The sequence below is a fragment of the Euwallacea fornicatus genome, chromosome 22, assembly GCF_040115645.1.
Source record: "Euwallacea fornicatus isolate EFF26 chromosome 22, ASM4011564v1, whole genome shotgun sequence".
Classification (NCBI taxonomy): domain Eukaryota; kingdom Metazoa; phylum Arthropoda; class Insecta; order Coleoptera; family Curculionidae; genus Euwallacea; species Euwallacea fornicatus.
The window spans coordinates 1,752,381-1,767,837 of NC_089562.1; the positions used below are offsets into that span (position 1 = coordinate 1,752,381).

Below are 15,457 nucleotides of genomic sequence, written 5' to 3' on the forward strand. Positions count from 1 at the left end.
TATTTTAAGAAGAAAAGTTCATATCAACATAGGCTCATAAATGCTTCGTCTTAAAAATACCGGGCGTTGAAAATTAAAAAAATATTCGATTATTTTTTTATAACACTCTAACCTTTAGAGATATTTAAACAAAATTTGGTGTACAGCATCACATTGTATAGTGCCATATTCAGTAAAAATATTACGGCCCACGAGCAACTAGTCTCAGAGTTGTAGGATTTTACTATCATAAAATTCAATAAATTACTAATACGGTCCTGTCTAAAGTCAAATTTCAATTTTTTTCTTAAATGAGTAATTCATTTTCTACAAAAAATGTCTCTTGACATTTTTTCGTATCTGGCTCTGTTGCGTAACAAATTTGTATTCTTTCATTAGATAAAACATAATTTTAATTAAAAACATTATTTAAATAAAAACAATTTTTTAAAAAGAGCTACAAAAATTCACTTAATTTAAAGTATGTGTTCAAAATATGAACCGTTTTACAATGAACATATATATATATATATATATATATATATGTATTTATATTATACAAAAATTTACACGATTCAAAATATTTGATTTTTTGAAAATGCAGTTTGAGGGAGGGGAAATTTCAATTATGTTCATGAAAAAGAACAAATTTACTAAATACTTAGTAGCGTTACTTTCGGCGGGTAAAATGTATACGCTAATGCGAGAAACCACGGTGTCTAAAGACGAGCCGGACTTGGGCGGGATCTGAGAAGCTTTAGTATGGATCTACCGGGGCATTAAGGACATCGAAGAGGGGAAACGGACTGTGAGTGAATTCCTTGCAAATAGCCCATCAAACTTAATAATAATAATGAACGGTGACAGCAGCAAGAGGCTCTATAGGAAGAAACAGGAGGCTTTTACTTGGACCGGCTTTACTGTGGCCAGAGGTATTAATAAATGATATTTGTGGAAATAAGGATATTATGCGTTCGCGCCCTATCTGAAATTGAGTATAATTATTAAGAAGTTCACGTTTTGGTTTTAAATTCGGCTGTTGCAAGTAGCGTGAGCGAAGTCTTCAGATTGAGGTGTAAATCTTCCAAAATTTAGAAAATGTTCGTGAAACGTTTCACAAATTGAGAAAAATTAGCGCGCTATAATAAATATTGAAACGTGATTTGAGATATTAGAATAAAATTCTATTATTTCGTCGTCACAAAACAATAATTCCTTAATTCACTAGTGATTCTTAGTAAATACATTAACACTGCACTTAACTTCCCAATGGAACCATAGTGTGTCTGAATCATTGACTACACTATTTACAAAAGATATTCACATAGCACCAAGATGTTATGCTAATAAATGCTAATATTACGCCTTTCGAAATCTACATTATTTACATTAGCAAATTTTAATAAACAACGGTGAAATTTCATAACAGGATTTTTTTAATTTTCCCTTTCAGGTATTTGATCTTCCTCAAATAAGTTTAAACATACAGTACGTATCGAAATAACGACTTGCAACATAGTATCGCCTACGCAAAATCGATCCGTGGCTGTCCTAAATAAACGAAAATACCAAAGTGCATTAATGCAAAACGATAGTTTATGCATGTATTGTTCCCATTATAATTCTTCGGAAAATGTGTTATTGGCTCATATGCCATGGTATAGGACCTTTGGTTCGGATTATTTATCGACGAACATGCCGCGTGCTTATTAAACTGTTTCAATGCATGATTTGATATCGGGAACAGGTTGGGTTGGGATTAGCTGTTAAGTGCCATTTTTTTTTCGTCAATTTAGTGTCAAGAATTTGTGGTCAAAATCTAAACTGAAAAACGTCTGATAGGCGCGCGGAAGTAGTTTAAGTTCACTAGGTCAAGAAAGGGGACGGCGGGGGTTGCGAATGGAGCAACGCCGCGCTAGCGACGCCCGGCGTCGACATTGACTTTCCTCAAAACGAAAGAACGTTCCATTGATTGACCTCGATTCGAAAAATGTAGACACGTGTACAGGGAATAGTATATGTAAACATGTTAAAATTTTTCCCTGTATTCCGAGAATTAATTTTTATTAGTAGACACATATGTGAAGAAAATCTAATCATAAAATAACTTCCCACGTTCGCTCCTTTTCAGCATCTACAAAACTTGGCATCGCTCTTCCATATTCGGAGGCAATCTGCTCACCTTCACTATTTCTATCAATAACTGCGTCCTTAATTTTTTTTTTTCTTTCGTCTAACCTTATCCATATATTTCAGCAATATGATCAAAATCTACTTACTGAAATAAAAAAAAAAGCACGCAATTGTAGAAACGGCAGTAAATTAGACAATCTTCTTTCGTTCGGGTCGAGGGGATTTATGTGGGCAATTTATTATTTAACATCAAATTAAATAATTTAAGTATGAAACGAGGTAGATAATCGAAGTGTTTGGCCTCAAATTGAATTTTATTGTGAAACCGACACTTACTTTGCAGCCAAACAAATTAATAAATAACTGCCAGCGAGACGTTTTTTCTTGTTAGCTTAATTGGTTTGTAGTAGGACTTGTAATCTCTCGTCAGGTAAATTATGCAAATATTTTTAATAGGTATTAGTTTAACATAGCAGGAAATTTGAATTACTTCCTAAAGGGCGTATGCAGACAACATCACGAAGCCAGGGCCTAGAGCAGTGATTTTGTCACGATGAACTACGGGACCAGGACTACGTGATTTGATATAAAATCAAGGCAAATTAACAGGCGTCCGTTTCAATACGTAATATTCGCAAATACGTCAAAATCAAAATGACATTTTCTTAATGATTTAAAAGGAATATGGTATGTCGATGAAATGGAGGGAAAGTTTAATATTTTAGCCAATTCCACTTGATTTTGCTGTGAACACAATGCGGTAAATTCGGCTATTTAGCGAACGTTAAATGCTAAAATCTTGCGTCTCTCTCTACGTTTTGCTATGCAATGACTTTCAAAATCGCGAAAGTAGTAATGATAATGGTTCCATATGATACAAATTAAAGAATACATTACAGCCCACCACAGACTTGTAAAATTCAACGAGGCGATTCATTTGAGGTACTCTTTAAGGAAATCGTTTAATGGGTTTCCGAGGTATTGACGCTCAAAGCCTAAAATGTAGGAAAAAGTAGATATGTACTTAATTATTTTCGCTCAGTAACATTTAATGACGTATTTCCTAGAAAACGATTTGTTTCTAATAAAAAGAATTAGGTTTCGATTGACATTGATAACTGGAAATCGAACATAGATTCCTCAGTTAGTTCAATCGCCGAACTATACCACTGAAATTCACGTTTAGTTTCAAGTTTTTTTACTGAATAAATTTCAGTGGCGGATCCTGTTGAATTTTTTTTTTTTTTTTTTAATTAAGTTTCAATCGTCGGGCAGACTAATGACCATTGAAGGCAGATTTTTATTAGTTTAGTACCTCAATTACACCACTGATTTATTATTAATGTATTACTCAGTGTAATTTTTTAGTTGAGATGTTTTTGCTGGGTAACAACCAGTAGCATACCTTCTTGATAATGATGCATTTTTTTAAAATTAGGTATCGATGAACATAAAAAAATGTCTTAATTTAATGGCTCCGCTGTACCACAAATTGGCCATTAATAGGTTACCCAATTTAACTGTTCATTAAGGTTAATTCGGGTAGGCAGAGTAGTGACCATTAAAGACAATTATTTAACTGAATTTGATGATCACCTGCACCACTGACTTCATATCGATAGGGTACCCAACGCCCAATTTTCATTTAAGTCTTTTTACTGAGTAACAATCAGTGGCGTGCCCTGTCGAAAATAATACGGTTTTGATATAAATTTTAATACAAGAAAATAGATACATCTGTAAAATCCCGAAAATAGCTATCGCAACTATAAAAACTTAGACAGGAGGAAAGGATTATACCTCAGATTGGGCGAGCTTAGACACGGTGTGAAAACGTTCTATAAAAACCCAAATCGTTCCTTAAATAGTTCGGTTTTGTCCAAAACCAGAAACTAATGGTTATTTTTATCGGTACGTGCTAAAATTGTGACGCAATTTTTTTAATGAGATAAGATGAGTGTCGTATGGTAATATTTTCAATAAATGGTATTTGAATTCTGTATATGCCTAGCATTCCATTGAATTGGGTTATCCATGTGGAGACACATGAAAAATTCCGAAAAGTATGACTCGCTTCTATGGGTATTAAGCTTAATTAAATTCCCTGGAATTTCACAGGCGTATTCAGTGTTAAAAACCCTTCCATTCGAAATATCACACGACCTATTAAACGACCTATCGCGCAATTAAACGTAAACGAGCATGAGGTCACAACTTTGACAGGTATCATGAAAAATGATCGACATCAAAATGTGCATTAAAAGAACACCTTCTGTCGTGTTTGGGGATTTTGCGTAGCTTAAGGGCATACACATGTTTTTGGGAAATTGCGCCACGAATTCTCAAATTGTCAAAATAGACTGACAGCCTTGCGCCAAGCCTCGACGGACCTTTTTGCCGTTATAGCTCTATGGACTACCGCGTTCATCTTAAAAACCATCAAATACCATCATCTGACATTTACGTCGATAAAGGAAGTCATTAGATGTTTTAGACAAGAGAAGGAAAATAGGCAAGTCACAACAGCCATAAATCTCAATTTACAAGTTCCTACGGCGTTTGTTTAGAAAACAGTTTAACTTGGCGCTTTTGTTGCACGATTCGGCCCTAAACGGTTGACAATCAAAGAGAAAGTCATATGTTAAAAGCCGGATTGAAACAGGTATTTTTTGTTTTATGGCATTACCTGACTCCTACAATCGGTAAGGTACAAAAAAGGGAGAATTCTCGGAAGAATGTCATTTTGATATTGTTGCGACTTGCGACACCCGGTGTATGCGTGCAAGAATCAGTCGCCACGGACAGCATTAACTAAAATAATATATTCCGAAGAAAAATGTGCCAAGGCTGTTTTTATTGTTCAACACAAAATATTAGCATTGTTGTACATAAAAGAGCAATTTAGTGTGCACTCGGCTTAGGTAATCACCTGTGGACCACCGTATTTGGATTTTCTTTGCCAATGATACTCCTCGTTATTTCATCATTTTTCGATTTTGGTGAATGAGCGTCGTGCTTTGTTTTGAAATAATTTGCACTTCAGGCGTTAAGTAAATATTTGCTATTAAAATCTAGTGTTATCTAGTTTTCATTCGATAAAGATAATGTTTAATGTCGAATAAAATATTCAAAGCATTCCAGCATTACGTCGAGTTTCAATGTTACATAAAAAACTTGCTACAAGTTAAGTTTATTCCAATTTTGAAGACGTTTAATCAGACAAGCGACGTGTTTTTTTTTTGTCATTTTTATTATCTGTTTCTTACCAATTTACGTTATATTTAATGCAGAGTTCATTTTGAAGGTACGTATTGTGTTCGCTAAGCTGTCTTCTCGTGACCCGTGGATAAAATACGGCATTACCGAATATTTACATTGTACTGACTTTCCTTTTAGAATTTTTACGTCTGAATTTTACTAGACAATTACCAAAAATTTCAACGAAACCGAAAATTGGCACCCACCTGGAAGATTTAAAGTAATCAAAGTGTTAGGTTTTCTGTTGTGTAAATTTAAGTTATTCGGAACCCTTTCCCAGCCGCAGCTTGTTTTCAGCATATATTAGGGGTACAAATAAGTTTCCGCCGTTTAACAAAGCATGGTCCCACCAGAAGGTTATGCTGAAATTGCTAGATGTAAATCTTACTATCGCAAGTTTGATCAACTAGTAACAACATAACCTAGAAGTATTAGTGGTTTCGTATCAGCATCACATTTTTTTTTCTTGCAAAAATGTCAAGTTTTGTGCCGAATAAGCGTCATTTGCGGGAACTTTTGATTTACTTCTTTAATTTGAAGAAATCTGCAGCTGAGGCGCATCGATTGCTTGTAGAAGCATATGGTGAGGCTGCTTTGAGTGAGAGAAGTTGTCGTGAGTGGTTTCACAAGTTTAAAAACGGTGAGTTTAACGTGGAAGACAAAAGACGCAGTGGAAGGCCGAAAACGTACGAAGATACGGAATTGGAAGTGTTATTGGAGGAAGATTCGTCTCAAACACAAAAAGAACTTGCACTTACATTAGAAGTGACGCAACAAGCAATTTCACATCGTTTAAAAATGTTGGGAATGATTCAAAAACAAGGGAATTGGGTTCCTTATGAACTGAAACCCAGAGACGTCGAACGCCGATTTTGCATGAGTGAAATGCTGCTTGCCAGGCATAAAACAAAGGGTTTTTTGCATCGTGTAGTCACTGGGGATGAAAAATGGATCCATTATGATAACCCAAAGAAGAAGAAATCATGGGGTCCACCTGGCCATGTTTCAACATCAGTAGCCAAATCAAATATTCATGGAAAAAAACTCATGTTGTGTATTTGGTGGGATCAACTTGGTGTTGTATATTATGAGTTGCTCAAATCGAACGAAACTATTATTGGAACTCTCTACCGAACACAATTAATGAGATTGAGCCGAGCACTCAAGGAAAAACGCGCTCATTACTACTCTAGACATGACAAGATTATTCTCCTACATGATAATGCTCGTCCGCATGTTGCGGCACCGGTTAAAACCTATTTGGAAACACTTAATTGGGAAGTCCTACCCCACCCGCCATATTCACCAGACCTTGCCCCATCCGACTACCACTTGTTTCGATCAATGGCACACGGTCTGTCTGAGCAGCGCTTTACATCATATGAAGATACCAAAAATTGGGTCGATTCATGGATAGCTTCAAAAGATGAAGAGTTTTTTCGCCGTGGTATCCGAATGCTGACAGAAAGATGGGAAAAAGTAGTGGCCGTTGATGGGCAATACTTTGAATAAAACGTAATATCCCGTTCTTTCACAATTAATTCCAATTTTTTTATAGAAAACGGCGGAAACTTATTTGTACCCCTAATAAATCAACGCTCCTCCTTGAGATCACAAAGAGGAGTCGATTGTTGATACTCTAAATTTCGGTCAAACACACCAAAATCTGGTTGGCCTGAAAGTCATGCAAGTTGATCGAGTCTTGAAGGCGCTCAAATCATACACCACTTGTGTTCACTTCTAAAACTTCGATTATATTGGAGATGTGTTGTTAGATTACCACTACAGCCGGCATCACCGGACTTACCAGACCGAAAAATTGGTAATTTAAGTTTCTCGACGTTATCATCTACTATGTAGTCGATTAATATCACTCTTGATTTTTTCTTGCGTTACAATCTACACCGTAAAGTTACGTAAAATAATAGTATACAGGGTGTTTAGTAGGTAGTGCAGGATACTGGATAGGGTCCTGGAGGTCACTTTGAATTTATTTAACCAAATACAACTATACACTAAGTGTTGCAGTTTGCCTCGTAACCGAGTTTTTACCATTTTTTAATTTTTTTGGTGCGGTTCTACAATTATTGAAGTGCAAAAGAGTAGCGAGTCTTTTTATCACAAAAATGTAGTACATTTTTCATTAATATGTTTACGTACGAATGGATTGTTTAAATCATTTAAGCCAATATAAAACGGCTTTCTTACATACCTATGGTTTTTCTGGTTTGTAGTCCAGCAAAGAGTCAAATTAAAACTTGGATTTCATTGGAACGCTTGGGCGTACGTTTATTAAAATTTCTTAGGCAAAGGGCTATCAGTTCTCATGGAAAGTTTTTTAAGAAACTCTTTAGAAATTAGACCAATTAATCTTAATACTTTTAGGTATCTGACAAGCGCACTCGCTAAAACTCAGGCTAGCCATTTCTTATCTCAAGGTAATTTGCTAGATATTCGGGGCTTTTGGTTTTTTATCATTTCTGATACGGTCTGCATATACGCATTAAACAATACTTAATACTATAAAATAATATTTTATTTTCCAATGGACAGAAAGAAAGTATTCAGGGATTTCTTAGTTGATTCTGAAAAAGCGAAAAAGAAAAGTAAACGGACATCTCAATTGGCTTCGATTGTGGAATGCCATTAGATAATGTCGCGATTAATTATCTTTTTTTTTTACGTATGTTCGACAACACGAACAATAATCGTGGTCCTTTGACGATGTGCCGAATCAACACGGGTCCAGACGAATGTAACTAGGATCACTGATAGTCAGACCAAAGTTTCGTAAAACCTTTAGATTTGTTAAACCGTGGACCGTGCGAAACTGCCCGGGCGTTCGTCACCGAGTGAGCTCGTTTCTGTTTTATCACGTGAAATTCATAAGATAAAAACCTGAAAATCAATCGCGACATTATTCTCACCGGTTAATAGGTCACATCTCGCTGGTTTGATGCATCGGCAACAACTGTGACAACGGGGAACAGAGAGATGATTGACAAAATATGTCGGAGTGACAAATAGAAAGAAATGTAAATATATTTAGGTCAGGTTAGTTGCTAGGTATTGACTGACTCATTTCACTGATAAGGGGCTTTTGTACGATGTCCCCTCTTTCAGTTTCTAAGCTTAACGCGTGAAGAATTGAAGGAGAGCGAATAAAAATGATTAAAATTGAATCTGTGAATCTTTAAGTTGCTCCCTTTATCATTGATAAGCGACAGATATCTGTCGAAGCGAAGACATATTTTATTCTTCATGGCTGTCACGTCGCCCGCCACGTTTCCATCGCTCGTTTATCATGTTCATTTTACGATATGAATCTACGCGCATGCTCGTCGACTGTCTCAATTTCTGATCACGAATAAAAATGATTAAAATTGAAATTTGGACACCATATCTTTCTGATGAGGCGTTTGCGAGATACCTATAAGTAATCGTAATACATAATACGTAAAAGAAATCTATTATCATTGTTGTTGTAACAGCATGGATATTGCACACCAATTGACCATGTCATTGTTTGAGAAACGCAATTTTGGCGATATTGTGTAACTCCTGCGTGCTTTCAAATAGAATTAACGTTTGTGCATGAAAAAAAGGCCGCTTTCTCTCCAAAATTTCGCCTAGTTATTGACGCATTATCAGCATTCGATTAAGAAATAATGATACTTGCTAATTATCGTTTGTGGACTGCCCGAAAACAGGGAACTGTTGCATACTTTCGGATTTAGCGGAAATGAGGCCAAGGGCGTTTCCCCCCTTCGAAGGGTCTCCCGGCAGGGAACTCTATTACCGACTCCTTTTCCGCCTTTCTACGCAAAAATGTTTTCCTGTGTCGGCGTAATCATTTTATTTGCGATTGCCATTCAGGTTTGATTTATCTTAGGTATAGGGTGCGGAAAAGGGTTTTTATGTTAGCAATAAAGTTTGATTTTCCTTTGGAATTTCTTTCGAGGGTAGTTCTGCTGGGAGGTGCATTCAGATGCTTTTTATAAACATGCCAAGTCGAACAGGTGCCTCAACAGATACAATTAATTTAACCACCAAAACGTGATTTATACAGGTTTAATGATCAAAACGGTTTGAGTCGAGTCTTTCAATCGACTGTTTACAATTTTCGAGAATTGAACAATAGCGCCATGGTCATAAATTCGCATTAGGACTACAGTCTAACTGTTGTTGTCCAATATTGCTAGTTTACCTGCGATATGGGTCGAAACATGCTTTGTTGGACAGATAAATCGTCTCAAACGAGGTGTAAATGAACGTTAAAGCAATTTTTCAATAAAGCTTTGGCACACGCTGGGCATGTTGGCACACACATTTAGATTTATTTGGACTTCGAAGGTGCGGAACGTATTTCTTTATTAGAGAGACAACATAATGCTTATGGTCTTCGGGTAGGCACACGGGGAGGATTGTGAGATGGAGAATTTCAGTTGCTTAAGCATGCAAGAGAAGCTTTTTTTAGAACAATAATTCAGCCCGCGGACACGAAATGAATCTAGATTGGTGAGGTTTGATAGATATCGAAATTGAAATCATGTTAAGACGAAGACATTGTTGGTAGGATAATTCAGTTCGGGTTCTGAATGTATTAGGTTTTTTCTTACTTAGGTAATCGTTTAGGGTCTCATATTTCCGCATAAATGCAACGCAAAGCTTAAGAAAATATACGAATTAAATGAAAATTTTATTTTTTCAGCAACTTTCACTGTGAAACAGGACATTCCAGAACGCTTTAAGTCCAATTTTGACCCAGCACTTGGTCCCAGTACGTTATTCTACTATGTTTTAACTCTTCATGTACGATTATTATAAAGTTAGTTTTAATTATTTTTATTCGAAAAAGAAAACAATAGCACACAAGGTCCTGATTTTAAGAAATCGTTAATTTAGGATCATGATTTGTCCACCTCCGAACGATAGGGAGTTCTGGTTTAACCAGTTTATCAAAGTACTAATAAAAATAAGTTCAACAACCCCACCGTTCATTGCATTTTTAAAAATAACTGAAGTCCCAAAAATCTCCGTTTAAAAAATGTCTTTGTTTGACAAAAGGGGGCCTCGAGGCAGATTTACGATTTCATTTGAAAGCCTTAAAATTGATGTATATACGCACAGGTACCGAGGGGCCCACCGCAGAGCGAATAAGTGCGACAGGCCTTATATTTGGGATCGTCACGCCCCATTCTATTAATTAAAGGAATTTCGTAAACAGGATAAGCACCCGGCTTTTGTTGTGACAAGGTGCAGAGGTATCAAAAGACTCCTTTTTGAACGAGAACGGCTGACACTTTAATGGAGCTTCTAAACTCGGGAAAAAAAAGCAATTCGGGTATTTGCACCATCAAATGCTGAGCATAACGAGACATTGTGCTTTAATGGAGGTGTTTTAGCGCTTTTAAAATAGTATTTGATAATACCTACGCAAATTTTGATTTGATCATTTGATTAATTTAGATCCTACATCGGCCAAGGGAACATTATTTAAGAGTCAAAAATATCGGAAATGCCATAGCTAAGTAGTACATTTTGCTATCTATTCGGAGCCGAGTTCCCTGAAAGGTATAGTAGAGGATCGGTACCCGCTATAGATTTGCCAATACCATGAGGGTTCGTTGTAATTTGAAAAAGATATTTTTTAACCTAGTAAGCCACGGGTATCGAGCACACAATTTTCCAATAAATATTACCAACAAAAAAATGAGACATATGTTTATTCGGAAAATTGGACGATCTTAAAAGGTTGTGATACGCCAATGATCTCATCGTATACTGAGTGCTATAAAGTTTCTTTATTTTTTTGAAAATTTATTATATGGGTGTATTAAAGGCAGGGGCGAAGCGGCCGCAATTTTGATGTGAGGAGTAGAAAAATAGTAATTGACACAATCATTTCCGGAAATTGCTTGGACCGCCATTACTTAGGCCACCCATCGGACCTATTGTTGTGTTCGTTTATTTTGATAGATATACTTTTTAGGTATTTGATAACTGCCAAGATTAGGTACCAGTAGACAGGCGCGCCAGTTGAACAAAGGGCCGAAAAAAGCACCAACAAAAAAAGCACCCAAACTTTGGTTAATCATCGGTTCTTTGTTTTAAGTGGAGAAAGTGTTACGGGGTCCGGACAAGCGAATCAGGTCAGCAGACAGAGCCAGTCACACGTGCTCCAAAGGCGTAAAACAATCATAAAAGTCGGGCTCCGGTGATTTAAGCCTTGTTCCCAGGAAGTTTCTTTTTTACAGCTCCTTGTCTGGAGTATCAAGAGAGTTGTTGTGCAAAGTCAAATATTGCTCGAAATTAGCGAGCGTTACATAAAGGGTCGTTATTTGTAGAAGTTATTGGCCCGCCCATGTTTGAGTCCTCCAGCTGCTATGTTGAAATCGCTGAACTATCAAGGGCTCTTCATTATCTTCATTGTTTCAAACGTATTGAGCAATACCAGCGTTTGTTTGTGTTTTAATTAAAGTTAAAATAATTGTTGTTTCCTCTCGACGAAATCTATTCCATCATAATCAGATACAGCTCGAAGTTATCCGTGTCAAGGTTTTACCTAAATTACAAAATTAAGTTTCGATGCGTTTTTCTATGGCGCATTTACTATAAACACAGGTGCGTAGCAAAATACGGTTTTTCTTGTAAAATTCATGTAGCGACGATAAACTACGGAATACAATGGAGTATTTGATATTAATAGTCGATTCTCATCGATCGAGGGTAATTAACATTGAGGATTCGCAGAATTCGCGAAAGATGTGAAACCCAATTAACTTGTTGTTCCCTTGTTTCAGGTACATCCAGTTATAAGAAATCGTACAGTCACGATGGTGAGTATTAGCCGAAACGCGTAGTTTCACTGTGAAGAATTGGAAGAGAGATGAATTCAATTGATTAAAGCGGCTATTCACTTCAAAAGTAAAGTTATTATTTAAAGTTCAAAGTATATGGTCCATGAACATGCGTAACTTAATTACTGTTTTTCTTCGATTAACAATAATATTTTGGTGTCGTCAACACGATGTTTCACTAGAAATAGTTTTTTCCTAGATCTATCTTATGGGTCCTTACCTTGTCACAAAATGATAATAATTGCAGCACTGACAAGTGACAAGACATTTTGCACGTATAATTATTTTTAAAATCGCGAAAAATACGTTTTAACGTTCATTGAGCCAAATTTTAGTTTCTAGACAAGATGTCTGTGGAGGAGAAATTACCTAAACATTACTTAACTATAAACTATATAAACAAACTCATTCGAATCAGCTCAGTCTAAGACAAAAAACTCGTAGAAATATGACTCCACAAAAAGCTGAAATGGCAAAATGGGACGTAATCCCAGAAAAAATGTCATTTTGTAGATTCTCACATCCTTTTGTACATAATTTGCATCTCAGATTTCAGCGTTACGTTTCAAAAACTGAAGAAGCCATTAAAGAAAAAAACAAGAATATTCTTGAAAATGTTACATCCTGCATCTCAACGTTGAAGACTTTTCCGCCGTTTGTCGATATGAACGTATTGCCTTAAAATTCAATGCAAGATATTCCTTACGGTTGGCCTACATATTTAATGAACGCCCGGTATTTATATATCATGTATTTGTTTTGTTTGCGCAGGCGCAAATGAATATGTAGGATGCCGAAGGTGTAAATTCGTAATTTTTTCCCGAAGCAGCGAATGTAAAGAGATTGGTAGGATAGATAAAATCGTTTCTACTTTCATTGGATCAAATTTTGACCAGTTGCTAGACAAAGAGTTTCATATTGTTTTTATAACACGTTTTTCCTGATTTTTATCTCCACCAATGAATATCTCTGGTGGCCAAAGATGTAAATTTAAAATGAAATTTGAAGAGTCGCTAAAAATTCCATTTAATTCTGATCGAGTCAAATTTTGGTTTTTACAGAAAGTGACAAAGAGTCGAGGGTGAAAAGAAGGAATTTGTTGAGAGGATATTAAGAAATAGAAAAATTCCAGTTGCAATTCCATATGTAATGTAAGCTTCAGAACATTTAAACCATTTTCATAGACAGTGACTCGATCTCTTAGATAATTTAGTGTGCAGTTTATTTCAAAAATTAAGTGAATTTCTTTGCATTGAATTCCTTATTGGATTATTCGAAATTATATCTTCCGGAGAAAGAGACTGGTACTTCTATGATGCCCTTTTTCCGATGTCTTCCGGGAGCGTATGTAAATAAAGTTTAAAGTTCTATTTCCCGATATTAAAAAAATATAATTAATTGGAAAAAAACTGTAAATTAACTATAATTGTGGTATCCGCCTTACTACTATACTTTAGAGGACTTCCTTCTGGTCAAAAATCTCTTTGAGTATTACTTTGCCAGAAAATTCACGAACCATGTCAATATTGCTCTACACCCTTTAACCTCCCCGCTCACCAAGTTGTCGCAATGTTGCCAAAATACGATGAAATCTTCCTGAGATTGGCGACTGATTAAACGAAATGGTAGAAAACTGCCTTTGCTTGACAACATCGCAGACCATCAGTGATGTCATAAAACTGGTTGCCGAAGAACAACGTGCGTGCTCATGTTGCGTAATTGCGGCCGGCTGACACCATTCCCATTAATCCCCCCTTTGGTCCCCCCTCAGTCCGACCGACTAACTAACGCGAAAAACCACGTTGCCACTTGCTACCACTAGGATGATTGTCTAGGTCTTGAAGCTTATTAATTTCAGAGCTACAGAATATCTCAACATAACTCAGACGTACGTAAGTGCAAATTTCACTTTCATTCGGTGAGAAGAAAGTCAGAATCGCGATGGTCTTGCCTCACGGTCTAGTCCCATAACACAATCCAATTTCACTGTCATTATTATAAAACGTGTTTATGTAACTCGGTTACCGAAAGAGAAAGAAGAAAGGCCCGCCGCAGAAGTGGGTTAGTGGATAAAAGTGAATCTGCTGGGGCGCCATCATGGCCATTCATCGTATCGACGGATCGAACCAGCCGTCACCATCAGGTTCGGTATTGCAAGCGGATTAATAGCGACCAGTGGGTGAGCACTGGTATTTGTGTCAGATAGTGGTTTTTGCCATGTTGTCAATTCTACATTTGGTTCTGAAATTACCATGGTCTTGATGGCAAACCAACAGAAGAACTCAGAAACTTACATGTCAGATATTTTTTATAAATGGACATACATCTTCTGGCACGAACATCTCTCATTTGGTTTTTTTTTAAGATCTGGAATATCTTCATGAGGATTTAGATGAAATAATTAGATTACCGTAAGAAACACGTTCCTCGTATTGTGAGAGTTCAAAGGTAGAAACAACAGTACCCATAATTTGGATTATGATTTTCGCGAATAATCTCCTAAAATGTCAAAAAGACTGACAGCGTGTAATGATCTCATGTTCTTGGACTTGTAAAGTGGGCTATCTTTATAGCAGATGACGGCAAAGTCACCCCTTCTTTATGTGATCAAGTTTGCAGAGCAGTTAGGCTATTTTTACCTCTTCGTTCGAGAGTGATTCGCTTTTCAAAAGTGCAAATAGAGCTTTATGGTCGTTTGCCCGCAACGCGGGTCAAAAATGTAGCATACGTCATTTTGACATGTATTGTAAAATCGATCAACTTCGTAGAATTTTGAGCGACAAAGTTTAATCGCGCAAGGTCTGTTTCTTAACTAGATCGAAGAGGTGACTTCAAGGTTGATCTTTTCAAGACCCGTAATATTAATAGAGTAAATTTCTACCAATTGAAAAGATTTTCTTGATGTTAAACCAGTAAATTTAAAGATGCATTTAAACTCGATCCAGCTTACCCAAATCTTCGTACAAAAATCAGCCAAGGAGAATCCGAAGGTGAACTATTCCGTAATCTGTGACAAAAATTCGGCCTGATACTTCTGCTAAGTTATTACAGGCCATTACTGAGTTAAGGTTGTCGAAAGTTTTCAGATCGATCTGGAGCATGTATCAAATTAGAGTCAGGTCTCTGATCCGGAAGTTACTGAGTTTTATAAAATCCTTCAGTTCATGTACTGAAAACGTGATTTTTAGATATTCACAAGTAGAAAATGCCATTTAGAAGTAGTTTTT

The 15,457-nt window shown here is 36.4% G+C and overlaps 1 protein-coding gene across 4 annotated transcripts in view; it reads left to right on the forward strand.

The window, feature by feature from the left end:
* Positions 1-15,457, forward strand: part of ftz-f1 (ftz transcription factor 1) — a 78,642-nt gene that overhangs the window by 20,237 nt on the left and 42,948 nt on the right. For 2 of the 4 annotated variants that reach the window (XM_066295213.1, XM_066295216.1), the window contains exon 2: positions 12,174-12,209. The exons of 1 other annotated variant lie outside the window; for it this stretch is intronic. In XM_066295213.1, the coding sequence (XP_066151310.1) occupies positions 12,174-12,209 (36 nt within the window). Of the gene's footprint in view, positions 1-5,279; positions 5,417-12,173; positions 12,210-15,457 lie in introns of those variants that run through there. One more of the 4 variants, XM_066295215.1, reaches the window with a different exon arrangement.